We start from the raw sequence: 19,839 nt of genomic DNA, 5'->3' as shown, positions 1-19,839 counted from the left end.
CACTACTCTCCCAGTCTTGTCTCACTTCTTTGTGTTCAACATTGGCACTGTGCCTCAACTTCCATTACCTGCACTTGACTATGTAAAATCTAAAATTTGCAAAGCTCTAAAAGGTAAAGCCAAGTTGGTCTCTTCTGCTTCCTCCTGCCTTTTATTATTTATAACTATTGGTAACTATTCATAATTACATTCAGTTCTATGTAGTTCTAGTACATTTTTTTAAAGTCTTCATCTTGGAACTGTATTATTTTCAAGGTTTTTTTTTTTTTAATCTAAGGCAGCACTTCCTACCCCCTCTTACAAGTCAGTTTAATAAAGTACTAAAGGTTTAGGAATATTATTTTAAATTTATTTTTTTGGGGGGGGAGAGGGAGAGGTTTTTGCTATAGGGCGCATGCACTCACCAGAAAGAGAAAGAGAGACAGAAAGCAAGAAATCACCCTCCACAGGGAATGGCCACACCGCAATCCCTTCTCCTCCATTCTCCTCTCAGGATCTTGGGCACGCACGCACACACGCCAAGCGTGAGTTTAAGCCACCGGGTCTGGGACCCAAACCGTGGTTGGCTACGTGGGAGTCCAGCAATATAGCCATTACGCTAACTGCTGGTCCCTTAAATTTTTAAACTTTTTATTTTATAGCAAAATGGAGAGAATCAATGTTATACCTATATTAGAGGAATTTTTACACCAATGTATTACTTTTTTAAGTAGGAGAGAAGATGTAAAGTTATTTACAGTAGACCCCTGGGAATTGTGCATAATTCTGGATATTATCAGGAGTGTCTGCCACTCAGCATGATGTTCATACATGTTGAAAACCACTGTCTCGGGACCAGCAGTTAGCGTTATGGCTATGTCGCTGGACTCCCATGTAGTCTACCACAGTTCGAGTCCTGGTCCTGGTGGCTTAAACTCACACCGGGCACATGTGCGTGTGTACCCAAGATCCTGAGAGGAAAATGGAAAAGGGATTGTGGTGTGGCCATACCCCCTGGGGGATGATTTCTCACTTTCTGTCTCTGTCTCTCTCTGTCTGTCTGGCGAGCACATGCGCCCTATAGCAAAAACCTCTTCAAAAAAAAAAGAAGAAAATCACTGTCTTAAGGCACATCTGATAATTCTCAGTAGTCTCTTCTCTTTCCTTACTTTCTGAAAGATGAAATAGAAAGGAGACAAGCCAGTAGAGAAAGCTCTACCTTCAAACTGAGCACCTAAAGGAGCTGTCAGATAACTAAGGTTCTCATCACCACTACATTCAATTCTACATAAGTATCCTAATATGCAATAATCACTTCTTGAATCCTGAGACTGGTCTTAGTCTATGGTATACCTATACAAAGATCATATCTTTTCCCTGCTTTTATCTTTCCTTAATAATAGTCCTAATAATGGCCATAATGTATTGCATTTCTATTATATGTCAGGTAAAAATAAAAATTATTTTTTCATACAGTATTGTATTTAAATCTTGCCATAGCAAACTATAGACTCAAGCCAGACTGTCTAGGTTTAAATCCCAATACTGCTATTTACTGGCTGTGTAAACTTAATTGAGTTATTTAAACTCTCTGTGCTCAGATTTTTCTACATAATGGATAAATAATTGAATTTACTTACAGCCTTGTTGTAAGGATTAAATTAAATGCTTGGAACAGTATCCAGTAATAGTAAGAACTGTGTGCTTGTTAAATACTCGTTACTCCCATTTTACAAATAAGACAATCAAAGTTGGAAAGGTGGTATTATTTGTCCACAGTTGATAAGCGTGTAAACTAAGATTTAGGCCTAAGTTGCCTCAGTTTAAATCTTCTGTTCCAGTCATTATGTCTGACAGCCCCTCCAAAGACTTTTCAATGGGCATCTACCTTCAGGCCTAAGACTTTCTACGTGAGTATGGACTACACAGGGCTGCATCAAATTTAGGAGACTTGGGGTCAGCAGATGGCATAATTGTTATGTCGTTGATCTCCCACACAGTCGACCCAGCCACGTAAAACTCAAGCCAGGTGTGTGTGCGTTCATGCCCAAGATCCCCAGAGAAGAATAGAGAAGGGATTGTGGCATGGCCATCCCCCCAGGGGTGGGGAGGGTGATTTCTTGCTTTCTGTCTCTCTGTCTCCTTGGCAAATACACGTGCCATAGAGCAAAAATTTTTCTTTAAGAAAAATTTTAGTAGTGTATTTTCTAAATTTTTTTAGAGTAGTGTATTTTCTAAATTTTTTTCTAAAAAAAAAAGACCATGTTTAATTCGTCAGGAAATTACACTGAACTACTGAAAGAAAGCATTATGTAGTGCTATGTGATGTCTGTGGTGTATTTTATATTAATGCTTCAAACTAACTGTATTTTTAGGATGGCCTCACAAAAACATGAGTCATACTTAAAAGCATGCCAGAAATAGAAACAAGATTTAAGACCGTACATTATGAACATCTACAAAACAAACTGCCAAACTGCCATGCATAACCTAATATAAACATGGCCTAGTGCACAGAAGAGAGCCCAACCTTCAGTGTTTCCAGGCACAAGATACTACCTTCCAGGAGTCCACAAAATAATAAAGTGATATCAAAATAATACTGAAGAGCATGATCCTATATTTTATTATTTCCTTTGCTATGCAAAATAAAACATCTGGTTCACGTTGGGCTAAATTTCTGATTCAATTCCTAGCCAATATTTGTTTCCAAAAAAAAATGTACTATTTTTGCCCAGCCATGCTCAAAGAATTTTAAAATACTTTCAGCAGAGTAATCTAAATTATAATTGTATCCTTTTATAGACTCAAATTTATCATATACAGAAAGATTAAAAGAAAATTTCAGAAAATTAAGCATGGCTCAAATTCCATTTTATTATATCCTTTAAAACTAGTGACACTGAGTCAGCTGTTACCATGGTGGTTAAGGCAACTGAATCCCTCATGGGTAATTGCACAGTTCAAGTCCCAGACCTGATGGCTTAAAAAACACAAGACACATGTGTATGTGCACACAAAACCCCAAGAGGAAAAATGGAGAAGGGATTGTGGCTTCACCATCCTCCGGGGGGGTGCTTTATCACTCCCTCATCCACTCTGATGAGTGTACATGACCTCTAGCAAATTAAAATCCACACACACGGGGCCAGCAGATGGCATAATGGTTTTAGTGACTGGACTCCCACATGGCTGACCATGGTTTGAATCTTGGACCTGGCGGTTTGCTTTCTTACTCTCTCTTTCTCTGTCTTTCTCCAGTGAATATCAATAGCAAATTAAAATAATAATAATTTTAAAATATACACACCCGGGGTGTGGGGGGGGAACCTAGGGACATTTTCTAAGTATCCTGAAAGGTAGCATAATATAATGGAAATGAAAAAGCCTTTGAAGCTAAACAGATCTACTCCTGATTTTTCATACTGTTCTTTATCAATGTCCTTGGGCAAGCAATTGACACTTTCAGGTTTAAGTTTCATTACTCTCTCTTTTTTCTTTTTTGCTATAGGGGACGTGCTAGAAAGTGAGAAATCATCCCCCAGGGGGGATGGCCACACTACAATCCCTTCTCCTCCATTCTCCTCTTGGGATCTTGGGCACACATATGCACGCCTGGCAAGAGTTTGAGCCACTGGGTCTGAGACTCGAACCACAGTTGACTACATGGGAGTTCAGCGACAGCGACACAGCCATTACACCAACTGCTGCTCCCAAGTTTTATTACTTTCAAAGAGAGGTAATAATAACTATCAAGTATGGTTTACTGCAACTGGCTGACTGAATTAAAAAGGAAAATCAAACCACATGCTGCCTCCTTCAGGTTTATAGGACAAACATAGGCTGAAAATAAAGAGATGAAAGAAGATACTCCATGCAAATAATAACCAAAAGCAAGCAAGGGTGGCTATGCTTATATCTGATAATATAGACTTCAGGTCAAAAACTGTCACAATTGATAAAGAAGGTCACTATTTAATGATAAAGGGGCCAATTCATCAAGTAATCATAAATATATTCTCCAACATCAGAACAACCAAATTCATGAAGCAAATATAAATATATATGAAAGGAGAAACAGCAAAACAATAATAGTAGGAGACTTCAATATCTCATTTTTGACAATGAATAGATTAAACAGATAGGGAAAACTAATAAGGAAATATTAGACTTGAGTTACACTTTAGACCAAATGTACCTGACAGACTTATATAGAACATTCCATCCAACAGCAGCAGAAAATACGTTTTTCTCTAGCACAAATAGAACAATCTCCAGAACACATCATATATTAGGCCACAAAACAATCTTAACAAATTTATGAAGATCAAAATCATATTCATTATCATTTCAGATCACAATGGTATGAAACTAGAAATAAGTAGCAGGAAGAATCTTGAAAAACTTACAAACATGTAAGAATTAAACAAATTAAACAACATACTCCTGAACAATAAATGGATCAAAGAAGAAATCAAAAGTAAAATTTAAAAATGTCTTTGGGGGGACAGCTTCTAGCCTGGTGATTAAAGCAGCTAGATCCCATGTGGTCAACTAAATGGTTTAAGTCCTGGACCAGTGGCTTGAGAAACATGCCAGATACACTTGAATACATGCTCGAAATCCAGAAAGGAGGGAGAGAGGAGAAAGGATAACAGCATGGCATTCTCCATGGAAGGTGCTTTCTCCTCTCCTTCTCTCTCTTTCTCTGGTGAGCACATGTGCCTCTGGCATTAAAAAAAAAAAAAAAAAAAAAAAACTTTGAGACAAATAACAATGGAAACACAACATACCAAAATAAATAGCCTAACGTTATGCCCCAAAGAATTGGAAAAAGAACAAACTAAACTCAAATAGCAGAAGGAAGGAAATAATAAAGATTAGAATAGAAATAAATTAAATGGAGACTATAAAAAGCCATAGAAGGAATCAATAAAACTAAGAGTTGGCTTTTGAAAAAATAAAATTAAAAAAACCCCAAAGAGTTAGTCTAAATAAGAAAAGAGAGAGAGAGAAGATTCAAATAAATAAAATAAAAAATTAAAGTGTAGACATTACAAGATATGCCTCAGAATAAAAAAAGATCATAAGAGATTATTACAAATACTTATATGTCAACAAATTAGATAACTTAGAAGAAATGAATAAATTCCTACCAAGATAGAATCAGGAAGACAGATCAATAACTAGTAAAGAAATTGAAAAGCGAAAAATTTTACAACAAAAAAAGGCCAGTAACAGACGACTTCATAGTTGAGTTCTCCCAAACATTTAAAGAAGAACTAATACCAATGTTTCTTAAACTGTTCTAAATAATACAGCTGGATGGGATACTTCCAAGTACATTTTGTCATGTCAGCATCACCTTGATACCTAAATTAGACAAAGATATCACAAGAAGAGAAAACCACAGGCCAACTTCTCTGATGAAAATTGATGTAAAAATCCTCAATAAAATATTGGCAAACTGAATTTAACAAACCATAAAAAACATAATCATGATGAAGACTTGTTTAACATATGCAAATAAATCAGTATGACACCTAACATTAACACGATCAGAGACAGAAACCATACAGTCATTTCAATTGATGCAGAAAAAGCCTTAGGAAGAAAAACATACCTTCTTAATTAAAAAAAACTCTCAATGGTTTAGGTACAGAAGGACAATCAACATATAAAGGCCATGTATGAAAAAGTCACAGCTAATATTATAATCAATGGATAAAAACTGAAAGCTTTTCTACTAAGATCAAGTACAAGACAAGGATGCCTTGTATCACTATTTCTATTCAACATAGTACTGGGAGAACTAGTAAGATCAATCAAAAAAAAAGAAAGAAAGAAAAGAGAAGAAAAAAGAAAGAAAAAAAACCCATCTGAATGGAAAGTAAAATTAAAATTATTTCTATTGCAGAGGACATGGACCTATATGTAGAACATAGGTAAGATTACACAATAAAACTGATCAAATTAATAAATGAATTCAGTAAAGTGGCAGGGTATAATGTCAACATACAGAAATCAGTAGCATTTTTATACACAAATAACAACCTAGCTGGGGGCTGGAGGGGAAGAAAAGAAAGCAGGCTCATTAACAATAGCATCAGAAAAAACTGGGGGAATAAATTTAACCAAGGAGTTGAAAGATCTGTACACCAAAAACTATATGATGTTAATAAAGGAAATTGAAAACAACACAAATAAATGGAAAAACAGTCCATGCTCATGGACTGGAAGAATTAATATTGTTAAAACATCTAAAATACCCAAAGAAATATATGGATTCACTGCAATCGCTATCAAAATCACAATGTAATTCTTCATAGATAGAAAAAAATCTAAATTCACATAAAAACACAAGAAATCCCAAATAATTTTAAGAAAAGAAATCCCAAATACTCAAAAGAATTTTGAGAAAGAAAAATAAAGTTGGAGATAGTACATTTCCTGATTTAAAATCATATTACAAAGTCAAAACAGTATGTTACTGGCACAAAAACTGACATTTAAACCAGTGGAACTAAATTGAGAGTCCAGAAATAAATATGAACACATAAAATCAAATAATTTTTGATAAAGTCACCAAGAGAACATGATGAGGGAAGGACAGACTCTTCAATAACTGGTGGTTGAAAAACTGAATGCCAAAAAATGAACTTAGTCCTTTATCTTTCACTACACACAAAAATCAATTGAATAGATATAATACTTAAATGTTAGATCAGAAACTACGTAATTCCTGGGGCTGGCAGGTGGAGCACTGGACTCCCACCTAGTCAACCGTGGTTCGAGTCTCAAACCTGGTGGCTTGCTTTCTCTTACTATCTCTCTCCTCTCACACACTGTCCCTTTCTGATCAAGTTAAAATAAATAAATAAAGTTAAATAAAATAATTCTTAAAAAAAAAATAGAGAGAGAGAAACTATATAATTCCTGAAAGAGAACATGGATGAAATAAAACCTGAAACTATAAAATTCTTGGAGGGTGGGGGGAAGGCAAAGTTCCTCCTGGACATTGATCTTGGCAATGATTTTTTGGATATCACTTCAAAAGCTCTGACTACAAAAGCAAAAATAAATAGGACTACATCAAACTAAAAAAGATTCTACAAAGAAAAGAAAGCAATCAACAAGATCAAAAGGCAAACGCAACCTATATATTGGAAAAATATATTTGCAAACCATATTTCTAATAAGGGGTCAATATCCAAAATTTGTAAAGATATCATCTAACTTAACAGTAGAAAAACAAATAACCTTATTTTAAAAAATGGACAAAGGGGGACCAGCAGGTGGCATGGTGGTTAAGAGTGTTGTGCTCCTACATGGCTAACTGTGGTTCAAGTCCCAGACCTGGTGGCTTGCTTTCTCATTTTTTTTCTCTCTCTCTCCCTCTCTCTCTCACTCTGTCCCTCTCTGGTCAAATTAAAATAAAAAGTAAATAAAGTTAAATAAAAAAAAAATAATTCCTAGAAAAGAAAAAGAGGCAAAGGATCTGAACAGATAATTCTTCAAAAGATATAAAAATGGACACCAGATAAATATAGAGGTGTTCAACATTAATCATCAGGGAAATGCAAACCAAAACCTCTATGAGGTACCACCTCATAACCATTAGGATGGCTATTGGCAAAAAGTCAAAACATAAAAAATGTTGAACTGAGTATGAAGAAAAGGGACCTCTTACTCTGGGCGGATATGTAAGTTGGTTCAGCTGTTATGGAAAACAGTATGAAGTTTTCTAAAGAAATTAAAACTAGAACCACTATATGACCAGCAATCCCTCTTTTGGGTATATACTCACAGGATCTGAAATCACCACCTAGATATTCTATGTTCTCTATAGCATTATTCACAGGAGCCAAGATATGGAAATAACCAAAGCAGATGAATGAATAAAGAAAGTGAGATAGATACATACATGTAAATATAAAATTTTATTCTATATGGTGCATGTACTCTCCAGAGACACAGAGACAGAGAGACGGAAAGCAAGAAACCATCCCGCAGGGGGAATGGCCACACTACAATCGTTTCTCCTCCATTCTCCCCTTGGGACTTTGGGTATGCTCACATGTGCACCCAGGATGAGTTTCAAGGTTCTGGGTCCTGGACTCTAATCACAGTCAACTAAATGGAAGTCCAGAGCCTTAACCACTACACCAGCTGCTGGTCCCTAAAATTTTATTCTTAAAAATACACCTAGCAAAATCTAAAAGGTAATCCTTTTCTCAAAGGACATTCTTACGTAATGAGAGACAATTAGTGCAACTATTGACAATAAGGCAGATTTTAAGTACTGGAAGCCCGTTCTATTTTTTTCAACAGCTCTGACTATCATGTAATGTTACTTTGGGTAACACTTCTCCAAAAAGTTTGTGAAATCTTTGTCATTAATTCACTAAAATTGACAAATAGCTACAATGATTGTTAAACATCTATTTTTATGCAAAAATCACACCACTTTCCTGTGCTATCCTGTCATTTATGATGTTGATAAACTTCTCAACCTCAAAGGTACTGCAACCAGAAAAAAAAAAAAAAAAATTCTGACCTGTAGATTTTAGGCCAAAATTCACCATTTAAGAGCACAATGTTGTAATTCTTTCAGAAAATCTCTGTGGGCCTTAATTTCTTAGATAAGGGTTGAGTGTGTCCAGTAAACTTAAATGACCTCACATATAATTGGTCCACTGACTGCAACAAAAGATTATATAAGGAGACAGAAATATAACTCTGAGGTCAGTTTTTAAGCTATGTATTAAAAACCTGATGCCCTGGAGCATCACCTCATAAGAAAAATCATGGAAGAAATACCATATTTGATACAATACAGTTTAACTTCAAGCACAAAAACATGAAAGAATCCCTTTTCAAAAACTGCTGATTTGATCTAAGCCTTGAGATTCAGTTTTCACAGACAAAGGCAAAAAAAGCTTCAATTATCCATTTCAACACTTACAGGTGAGAGACTCAAGACTAAGATGATAAATGGAAGTCATAATGGTCAAGGCAGGAGATGACAAGACCTAGATAGCAATAAAAAAAAAAAAGAAAGAAAAGAAAAGAAAAAACTGAAGAGCAACTCAACTTCTCTGTCTATGATGTTCCATGAACTGGGTTAGAAGCTGGAGCTAGAAAGGTGTTCTGTTGGGCCTGACACTGTAAAGACAGAAATAATTTGAATGTCTGACTACAAAATGTAAGCATTCATGGGCCAGGAGATCGCATGGAAGTTAAGGCAGCTGGATCTCACATGGCCAATTCTGCAGTTTGAGTCCTGGATCCAGAGGCTTGAAAAATGATGCTGGCAGCTTGTGCGTGCATGCCCAAAATCCCAAGAGGATAATGGAGGAGAAGGAATTGCAGTGTGAGCATCCCCCCTGTGAGTTGATTTCTCACTTTCTCTCTCTCTCTCTCTCTCTCTGTCTTCTGTCTTTCTCTTTTCCTCGTGAGTGTATGTGCCCTATAGCAAAAACTAAAAAAAAAGTGTATATATACATACATGTATATATACATATATATATACATGTATGTATATACACACAGTAGTCGGAAAAGTCATGACACATTTTTGCATAGAAAATATATACAACACCTACTATATATATATATTTTTCATTCATTATCTCAATTGGTCAGTGAATTAAGAAATTTTACTTTAATGACAATACTACTTTTATGTGAATTTTCACTGAATTTTAGATTTCCACTGAAGCATTTTCCAGTCTAAGGACCAGGTGGCGGGGCACAGCAATAACACATCTGGGCCCACAGGGAAAGGTCCCGGGTTCATGGCCTGGGACCTCTCTGAGCATGACAAGTGCATGTGGGAACCCATGATCCTAGCTAGCTAAGAGTAGGATGGGGGGTGGATTGTGGCAGGAAGACTTCATTGAAGGGTGCCTATCTCTCTCTCTTTTCCTGTCTTGATCTCTCTCTCTTTCTCATGGAAGAAATAAATGAATAAACTAGAAAAAAAAAGAGAGAGAATAGTTCCCAGTCTACCGTTTCTTCCAGTTAGCAGAATTTTTACCATTCTATTACATATCTTTATGTGTTAAATGTCCTAGATCTGGTGGTTTGAAACTCACGCCAGATGCATTTCTGCATTCCCAAAATCCTGAGAAAAGAATGGATTGTGGTATGGTCATTCCCTTGAGGGGGTAATTTCTAACTTTTCCTCTCATGGTCTCTCTCTGGTAAGTGCACATGCCCTATGGCAAAAACCCTTAAAAAAAGGAAAAAAGTGAACATCAGGTGTTTCGGGATTATGTTTTTTACTTCTTCATTGCTATAAGACAGTAGTGATTTCAGTGCTTGGAATAATAACTTCAATAAAGATAAAAATAAAATAGTACTTCCATGTTTCAACTAATTCAGTATTTTTGAAACTCTTTCAAATTTTTAAATTCTGAAAGAGTTTTCTAACATACCATTCTTTTACAGTAGTTATCAAGTAGCTAGAAACATTGTGGCAAACTGTAAATGGAAAACCAAACTGAAATCAGAAAATCTGGTCTTTGCTATCAATTAGTCTTTTGCCCTCTTTCTTGTGATTCTACTTTTCTAGCTATGAAATAAGAGTTTTAGAGAGGGTAATACTTGTTAAGTGTCCTTTTTTCAACAAAAGTCAATCATTTTATTTTTCACTTGAAAATATTAAATACGTGAGAGGCAAAAAGCTTTTAGAAATGTCACTAGGTAAACTTAAGTGTAAGTACACAAAGGAAAATAAGAAACTTCAACAAAACATTTCTAAAGTATTTAAAAATATTTCTCAAAAACTCCTGAAGGAAAAAATTTATTAAAATTCTCTCAACCAGGACCAGCAGATGGCGTAATGATTATGACACTGGACTCTCATGTAGGTGAATACGGTTTGAGTCCCAGACCCAGTGGCTTGAAACTCAGGCTGGGCACATGGGAGCACATGCCCAAAAATCCTGAGACGAGAACAGTGGAGAAGGGACTGCTGTGTGGCCATCCTCCATGAGGGGTGATTTCTCAGTTTGTCTCTCTGGCAAGCGCACACACCCTATAGCAAAAACCTCTCTAAAAAATTAAAATTTAAATTAAAAAAAAATTCTCTCAACCAAAACCCATAATCTCTAATCAATCACATAATAGCAACAGTAAAACCAAAGAACTGTAATTTACCCATTTCTGAAATAATCACTAGGAAAGGGAGAGAAGTTCAACATGTATAATATTTGAACATAATGCAGTAAATGAATGCATAAAACACATGATATTATACAAGTTATTTGTCCAATCAATAAATAGTATTACATAGTGCTTATGTGTATATTTTAGACTCTAATTCACTCAGCTTAGCAACTTTCCTACTTAAAGTTAACCAGACGTCCATGAACACACAGACAAGTAGGAGGCCAGAGGTGGTGTAGTGGGTAAGATGCTGGATCCCACAAGGCTAACTGTGTGGTTCAAGTACCGGACCTTGAAAAACATGCTGGGCACATGTGAGTCCCCAAAACCCTAAGAGAATAGAGATAAGGGATTGTGGCACAGCCATACCTCTGGGAGGAGGGTGACTTCTCATTTTTTCTCTCTCTTTCTCTGTCTGTCTCCTACAAATGCATGCACCCTATAGCAAAAGCTAAAAAGAAAAAAGACAAGGAAAGACAATATAACAATTTACTGCCAGGTAAAACATATGCTATCATCATCTTTATATACAAAAGATAGTATTGATACCTATATTGTGACTATAGAAAGGATAATGATAAATAAATAGCAAGCACAGAAAGCACAAGTTGGAATCTATAAGCTATTCAACTATTTTTAATATAAACTTTCTTCAGATCAGTTTCAAAGCATAAACTATGAATAACTAAACACCAAAAAATGAACACTTTTATTACATGGGGATGCATGAAAATAGTAATAAAAATTGAAAGTACATAATCATGAAAATGTTGTTGTACTTTTGTCATTGCTATATGGGTTTTTTTTTTTTAAAGATTTTTAGTGACAGTTTATGAGAGTTTTGCTATATTTAGAAAGTTTACACTTTGGAAGTTGATCTCAACTAGCCACTGTACTGCCCCTCAGTCATTTGCAAAAAAATAAAAATAATAAATTTATTCAAAGCCTATGCTTTTATGTTTTTAAATAGATATAATTGTTAAGAGTCACTAATTCCTTAAAGCTACTAGATATTTTTGTGAATTCTCTCACTTAATGAGGTTACCAAAATGATTAAGTGTGTATGACTATGACTCAGCTAACATGAGATAAGAGAATATAGCATTACAGATGCTAAAAGAAGAAATGGGTGGAACTATTCTCTGTTGAAAGCTATCACACAGTGCCTATGCTTCATGCATAGGTGATAGTGAAAAGGGCAACACTTTTGCTACACTATAAACAGTAAATTTCATCTTTCAATGGACATTAAAGCTTATTTGCAGAGTCTACAGCCATTTGCAATCCTATAAACAAGCTGAAGGCAATTCAAAATCAAAGTTAGACAAAAGGTATACTGAATTCATTTTTAAAGGCAAAACTGAAAACTAAAATAGTTTCAGCTTTTTTTTTTTTTTTTAAGAAATGTTTGCTATAGGGCACGTGTGCTCGCCTGAGAGACAAAGAGACAGAAAGCAAGAAATCCCCCCCCACAGCCTGGGGGGATGGCCGTGCCACAATCCTTTTTCCTCTAATCTCCTCTTGGGATTTTTGGGCATGCACGCACAAGCGCCCAGCATCAATTTAAACTGCCGGGTCTGGGACTTGAACTGCAGTCGACTGTGTGGAAGTTCGGCAACATAAACATTATGCTATCTGCTGGTTCCATGTATATTACTTAAACAGAATTATATTAGCCTTTAGGAATCCTTATTCAACAGTGTCACAGGCCTGGAATAATGGAAAATGAAAGGGAACATGAATCAGGAAACTAGAGGGATGGTTATTTAGGAGCTCACATTTATTAAGCACTATGTGCCAGGCATTATCCTAAACATTTCATATACATATTTGATTTAATCCTCACACTATGTACTTGAAGTTAAAATAATCATCCCCATATAATCAAGAAAACTCAAAGCAATTAAATAATCTACAGAAATCCACACAGCTAGGAAATAACAGAGCCAAACTTCTAAATATAATTTCCACTCCCACATGTAATTTTGCTACAAAACTCAAATACGTAGAAGTTTTCCTATTGTCTATCAAGAAGAGATATTGGGGACTGAATGGTGTCACAGGGGTAAGCCACAATGCTCTGCAAGGTATACCCACATAGGAAGGTTGCTGGTGTACACTGGGAGTACCCTACACACATGTGTCTCATGATCCAAGGCTGGCTGAGACCAGGGGTGGGTATCACCTTCAAAACTTTATTGGGGTGGCTGTATCTCTGTATCTCTCTCTAAATAAATAAATAAACTTTAAATTTAAAAAGCATAGGTATTGGGACCAGCAGGTGGCGTAATGGTTACATTGCTGGATTCCCCATGTAGTCAACAGCGATTTGAGTCCTGGACCCTGCAGCTTAAACTCACCCTGAGCGTGTGAATACATGCCCAAGAGTGGAGGAGAAGGGATTGCGGAGTGACCATCCCCTCTGTCTCGCTGTTTCTGTCTTTCCAGAAAGCATATGCACTCTGTAGCAAAAACCTCTCAAAAGAAAAAAAGGGACCAGTAGTTAGCGTAATGGCTATGTCGCTGAACTCCCATGTAGTCGATGCGGTTAGAGTCCCAGACCCGGTGGCTTAAACTCACGCCAGGCACGTGTGCGTGCGTGCCCAAGATCCCAAGAGAAGAATGAAGGAGAAGGGACTGCAGCGTGACCATACCACCTGGAGGGTGATTTCTCGCTTTCTGTCTTTGTGTCTCTCTCTGTCTTTCTGGCAAGTGCACGTGTCCTACAGCAAAAACCTCTCCAAAAAAAGAAAAGAGTGGATATTTTTCAACATATCTGAACTTTAAGATAAAAATTTACTAGCATTCATAAAAAAAAAACACTTTTAAAAAAAAATCACATACCTATAACATGTTAGCTATTACAAATACATTTGGTTAATTTTTCACCAGACAGCGTAACAACTCATTGAAAAACTTACCTTAGTGTCTATTACTACCATACACTTAAGCATAAACATTAAATAATTAACATTAAAAATAAATGTTCCGGACTCCCACTTCTAGTTAGTATAAAGAGAGTTGCAAAGAGAACTTCTCTTTCAACCTAACAACCAGGTTGATCCAGTTAATCCATTAAAAAACAAACAAACAACAACAAAAAAACTCGTTTCCTAAATCTCATCATACAGCTTAAAACAAAAGCAAACACAAACAAAAAACCCTACTTGAACTGAATTCTAGAAGGTAATGAAATGAACCCTTTGAAGGAGAAAAGAAACCCCGAGCTAACTTTCATTGCTGGTAGAATGACAGGGAAATGAGGAATCTGCCATAGAAATGTCAGGAAAACAAATTGAACTTTAAAAAAGCTTACTTTGGCCACACTTGAGTTGGCATGAAGAATTAATATACCAAAGTCCCAGCCATAGAGAAAACTTGCACTTACTCACCTATTATTCCCCAACACCCTTGCTGAAAACAGAGATATACACTAAAAACCAGATACAGAGCAGGAATTCAGAGATATCCTTCCTGAAGCATGCTGGCCCTTTCCTTTGTGCAAAGCAATGGCCCACTGAAGTCCTGGGGTGAGACAGAAAAGACAACTGCATTTCCTCCCACTGTGGGTCTTCATGCAGTATAAACCTGCAGCTCCTTAAAGGGCGCTGCAATGAACCTCTGTGGCACTCTTTGCCTTCACTGAAGTGGCCTTTGAAGGCAAGGCAATGGGACAGAAGACATCTGAGTTGAAGAAACAGAATACAGAAGACTAGCAGGTGGCATGGTAGTTGGGGCGCTGGATTCCAACATGGCTGACTGTGGTTTAGGTCCTGGAACTGGCGGCTTACTTTCTCACTTTCTTTCTCAACCTTTCTTTCTCTCTCTCTCTGGTGAGCACACATACCCTATAGCAATTTTTAAGATAAACAATAATAATAAATAAAATTTTTCTTAAAAAAAAAAGAGTAATACAAGACATAGGGTTGAATAGCAAACAGCACTCCTTAGTAATCTAAAAATCTGACAACTATACAGTAAAGAGAGATTGCCCATAGTTTTCCATGTTTATGAAGCTAGAGTTAGAAAAGGAACTTAAGTAAATAAAAATAAAGAAATATTAATGTTTAGAAATTAATGAAATAACCAGCGGACAAACAATAGAGCAAATCAACAGTCAAAAGGTATTTCTTGTAAAGTTACTATCAATAGTAAGCCCCTAGTAAGAGTGATTAAAATAAGGGTCCAGCAGATGGCATAATGATTACATTGCTGGACTATGACATGGCTGACAATGGTTCAAGCCTCAGACCCAGAGGCTTGAAATACATCAGTGGTGTGTGTGTGTGTGTGTGTGTGTGTGTGTGTGTGTGTGTATGCCCAAACTCCTGAGAGGAGAATGGAAGAGAAGGAATTGCGATATGACCATCCACCTCGCGGGGGGGGGAGGTGATTTCTCACCTTTCTGTCTGTCTCTCCAGCAAGTACATGCACCCTATAGCAAAGATCTCTCTAAAAAGAAGTACAAATTTCCAGTATCAAGATAAAGAGAATATAACTACAGCCTCTATAAAAACTATATGATGAAAAAAGGGCAGTAAATTTATAGATGAAATGAACCTATTCTCTTAAAGTAAAACAAAACTGTAAAGTTCTTAGAAAAAATATGGATTATCTTCACAATGTTGGAGTAGACCAAAATTTCTAAGACACAGCAAACACTAACCACTACAAATGAATAGGTAATAAATAGATTAGATGTTACTAAAACTGCTGCCAGCCAAAAGTTAGCAATGAGAAAATGACTAAGCAAATACACTGACAAAAAGTATTCATATATCTGCAATATAAAGGACTTTTTTTTTTTTTTTACAGAGATTTTTGCTATAGGGCATGAGTGCTCACCAGAGACAGAGAGAGACAGAAAGCAAGAAACCACCCCTGGAGGGATGGCCATGCTGCAATCCCTTCTCCTCTGTTCTCCTCTAGAGATTTTGGGCACACACACATGCACACACACCCAGTGTGAAGTTTAAGCCACCGGATCTAGGACTTGAACCACAGCTGACTACATGGGAGTCCAGCAATGTAATAGTTATGCCATCAGGTGGTCCCTATATTGATTTTATAAATCAATAATGAAAAGGCAAAAAATGCAATTTTTTAAGTGGTTAAATGATGTTAACAGATATTTTACCAAAAGAGATATATAAATGAATAGTAAGAACAGGACAGTATTAACATCTTTTTTTTCTTTTTTTTTTTTGGAGAGGTTTTTGCTATAGGGCACATGCACTCGCCAGAAAGACAGAGAGAAACAGAGAGACAGAAAGAAATCACCCCCCAGGGGGATGGCCATGCTGCAATCCCTTCTCCTCCATTCTCCTCTCAGGATCTTGGGCACGCACGCACACGCGCCCGATGTGTTTAAGCCACCGGGTCCGGGACTCAAACCGCAGTCTACTACATGGGAGTCCAGCGATATAGCCATTACGCTAACTGCTGGTCCCAGTATTAATATCTTAAACATTCCACTAAGTCTTGGGCTACAACAGAATCTAATTCTTTGCAACATTTAGCAAAGATGACTTCCAATTTCTGATAAGATATTCTTCATTTGCATCTGAGGCCTTATTGGAATGACTATTACTGTCCACATTTCTATCAGCATTCTGGTCAACGCTATTTAACCAATATCTAAGAAGTTCCAAACTTTCCCTAGTCTTCTCATTTTCTGACCCTCTACCAAAAATAATACTTTTTCTAGCATGCTTCTTTAAATTCTTCACTCTCTGCTTATTACCCAGTTCCAAATCCAGTTTCACACTTTTAGGTATTTGTTATTAAAAAACAGCACCAATTCTCAGGTACCAATTTTCTGTTCTAATCTGTTACATCGCTAATAACAGACATTTCTGTTTTGTGAGTTACTTAAGAGACTAGAGACTTACTTGGTTCACAGTTTTAGAGAGAGTGAAGACCCTCTGGTGAGGGTCTTCTTATTGGCAGAGTCCTGAGGCAGCACAAGGAATCACAAGGTATCACATGTGAAAAACAGCACATGTAGAACAGGGCATTTTTGTAGGTGTCTTTGTTGGTTTCATTCCATCTTTTTATAATCCATCAGTTTTTCAGGTAGAAACCCCACCTGGATAACCTTATATAATCCTCAACGCCTCTCAAAGGCTCCGCCTCTTAAATACTCTTTTTTTTTTAACTTTATTTATTTATTTTAATATGTCCAGAGAGAGCGAGGGAGAGAGAAAGTGAGAACACAAGATGCCAGGTCGGGGACTCAAACCATGGTCGGCCATGTGGGAGTCCAGTTCCCTTAACAACCACGCTACCTGCCAGCCCCAAGGCTCCATCTCTTAATCCCCTACTCAGGTTAAGTTTCCTTTTAATACCTATACAATAAGATCAAAATCCAAAACATAAACTTTTGGGGGATACATTCGAACTGTAGAAGCAGAATAAAGGCCTCTGAAAACTCATTCTTTCACAAAAAAAAAAAAAAAAAAAAAAAAAAAAAAAGAGAGAACACTGGCCAAAATTATCAAAATTGACTTTTTCAGAACCCTGGAAATGAACAAAAGATTTTCAACAATTAGACAAACATGTATTCAAGAAAAAAGGATCTTGTTAAGAACAGTCAACTTCATAGTATTTTAACTTGCCTTAATCCCATGTACATCTTCCCAGCTGTATGACTGTCTTGAAAACCAACTACACATAATCACAGAGATAATCAATAGCCATTAAAGGACAGAATAGGGCTAGAGTGTCCCCAAAAGTCCATTCTCCAAAGAATTGTCCCTACTTGACCAATCTGTCAGATCCTTAAAATGTTCCATTCTCAAAATTCCTCTTTACTCGACCAATTCAGGACCCACTGTATATAAACAACCTTACCAATAGGGCATTTATGAAAAACAAAAACAAAATCCACCATTATTTAGCTATCCGAGGCAATAAAACCAACTAACCATAATAAGAGGATGACCAAAAAACTTAAAAGAAAAAAGCAGAGAAGAGTGTTTGTAAGAGGCTTTGAAAAGTTTCAGTATATGCCTGAGAATCTATCTAGGTCATGTACATGTCCAAGAAAGTCCTGAGAAGGGTCTAATCTCTCACCTCTGGCTGACCTTGAGGAAATAAGGGTAAGACACAATTGTAAGCTACCTGCGGAGTAATGGAATCCTGACTACATGCGCCAGTGCCCCCAGCCAACACTGAGACGTAATGGCTTCAAAACATTTAAGAAATCTCTATCCAAGTATGCTACAAGATTACTACGCAAGAGTATAGTATGTTATACTCCAAGGTATGTTACAAGATTACAAGATTACTATAAAAGTTTAAAATTTTAAAGTGCTCATTTTTGAGTATCTCTCCAGAAATCTTTTATAGTTTTCTTTTTATGGGAAGTAATCCAGCCAAACACTCAGAATGTGTTTTTTTTTTCCTTAAAGTGATGTTTTTCCAGACAAACTCTAGAGTGAACATTCACATAGTCACACTGATGGTCAAGGGTAAAATCGTACACAACTGCTTTGGAGAACTGTTAGGTAGTATTATGAAGTTAAGGTATCTATTCTCTGATATTTCAATTCAACTCCTAGTTGTTTTATATTTAAGAGGTGTAAAAATTTATTACAACAAGACGTGTACAGGACTTTATTCACAACAGTATAAAAACAGAAGCCAGTCAAATGTCCACCAATAGAATGGGTATACAAAGAGCAGTATATAGATAAAAAGCTATACTATTTTAAAGCAATATTATTAAAAAATAAATCAATGGGTGCATTAAAATGAATGAGCCTCCAATTTACCTTCTTGATGGAAAGAAGTCAGACACACACACACTCATACCGTATGACCCTACTTATATAAAGTTGGAGATCAGGCAAAGCTATGCTTGTTCATAGCAGAAAAGAGAAGAGTGGTTTCCTGACCAGGGTAAAGTAGAAGGAGCACACAAATGGAAGTAATTTGGGTGGTTATATGGGCTTATAAAATTGTCAAACTAACCAGAATGAACACTTAAGATCTGTGTATTTTACTATATGTAAATGTTATCCCAAGTGGAAAAGTACTATGTGAGAAACGCAAACATTGCTACTGGAATATTAATGGATGAAGTGGTAATAGCCTGGCATAGGTTTTCGATTGTCTAGAAGAATAAGTGGAGATCAGGTAAAAAGAGACTGGCAACCGATAAAAGTTGAAGCTTGATGACGAATACACTGAGTTGATGCTGTTCTCTCTACTTTTGCATAAGTTTGAAAAACCCCATAATTTAACAGTTAAAAGTTATTTATACATAAATAAGCGAACAATACTTACTGTAGTTCTGGGGCACAAGTTCTGGATTCTTAGGAGCTTTCAATTTGTACGATACATCTCCGATATTAACTGTGTCACCTAAAAAAGGAAATAAACAGAACCATTACAAGAGGGAAGTGAGAAAACCACCCTCTATGCCAGTGGCAGTGATGATCATCTAACCTACAGAGAGGGATAACCCAGTTCGTACCACACATTTGTCTATGCCAGGCGCCATGCTCCCACCTCACAGCCACGGTACACAGTAGATACAGGCAAAATGAGGCATCAGTAAAATTCACATTTTAAATGCTAAGTTAGCAAAACACATGAGGCACAATAAACATATTAGCCCGCCCTATTTTTTCATTAACAGCAATGCTAAGATAGGCTACAACAAAACAGAATACATTTTAAGAT

At 36.5% G+C, this 19,839-nt stretch overlaps 1 protein-coding gene across 1 annotated transcript in view; it reads right to left on the bottom strand.

Annotated features, from left to right (window-relative positions):
• Positions 1-19,839, bottom strand: part of VWA8 (von Willebrand factor A domain containing 8) — a gene marked incomplete at its 5' end in the record, with an annotated part of 402,506 nt that overhangs the window by 366,302 nt on the left and 16,365 nt on the right. The window contains 1 exon segment of the mRNA XM_006155509.3: positions 19,441-19,518. Coding sequence (XP_006155571.2) covers positions 19,441-19,518 — 78 coding nt within the window.

This window comes from Tupaia chinensis, unplaced genomic scaffold, assembly GCF_000334495.1.
Source record: "Tupaia chinensis unplaced genomic scaffold, TupChi_1.0 Scaffold000458_2, whole genome shotgun sequence".
NCBI lineage: Eukaryota > Metazoa > Chordata > Mammalia > Scandentia > Tupaiidae > Tupaia > Tupaia belangeri.
The sequence above is the reverse complement of the archived record's forward strand: the minus strand, read 5'-3'. Positions and strand labels throughout refer to the sequence as shown.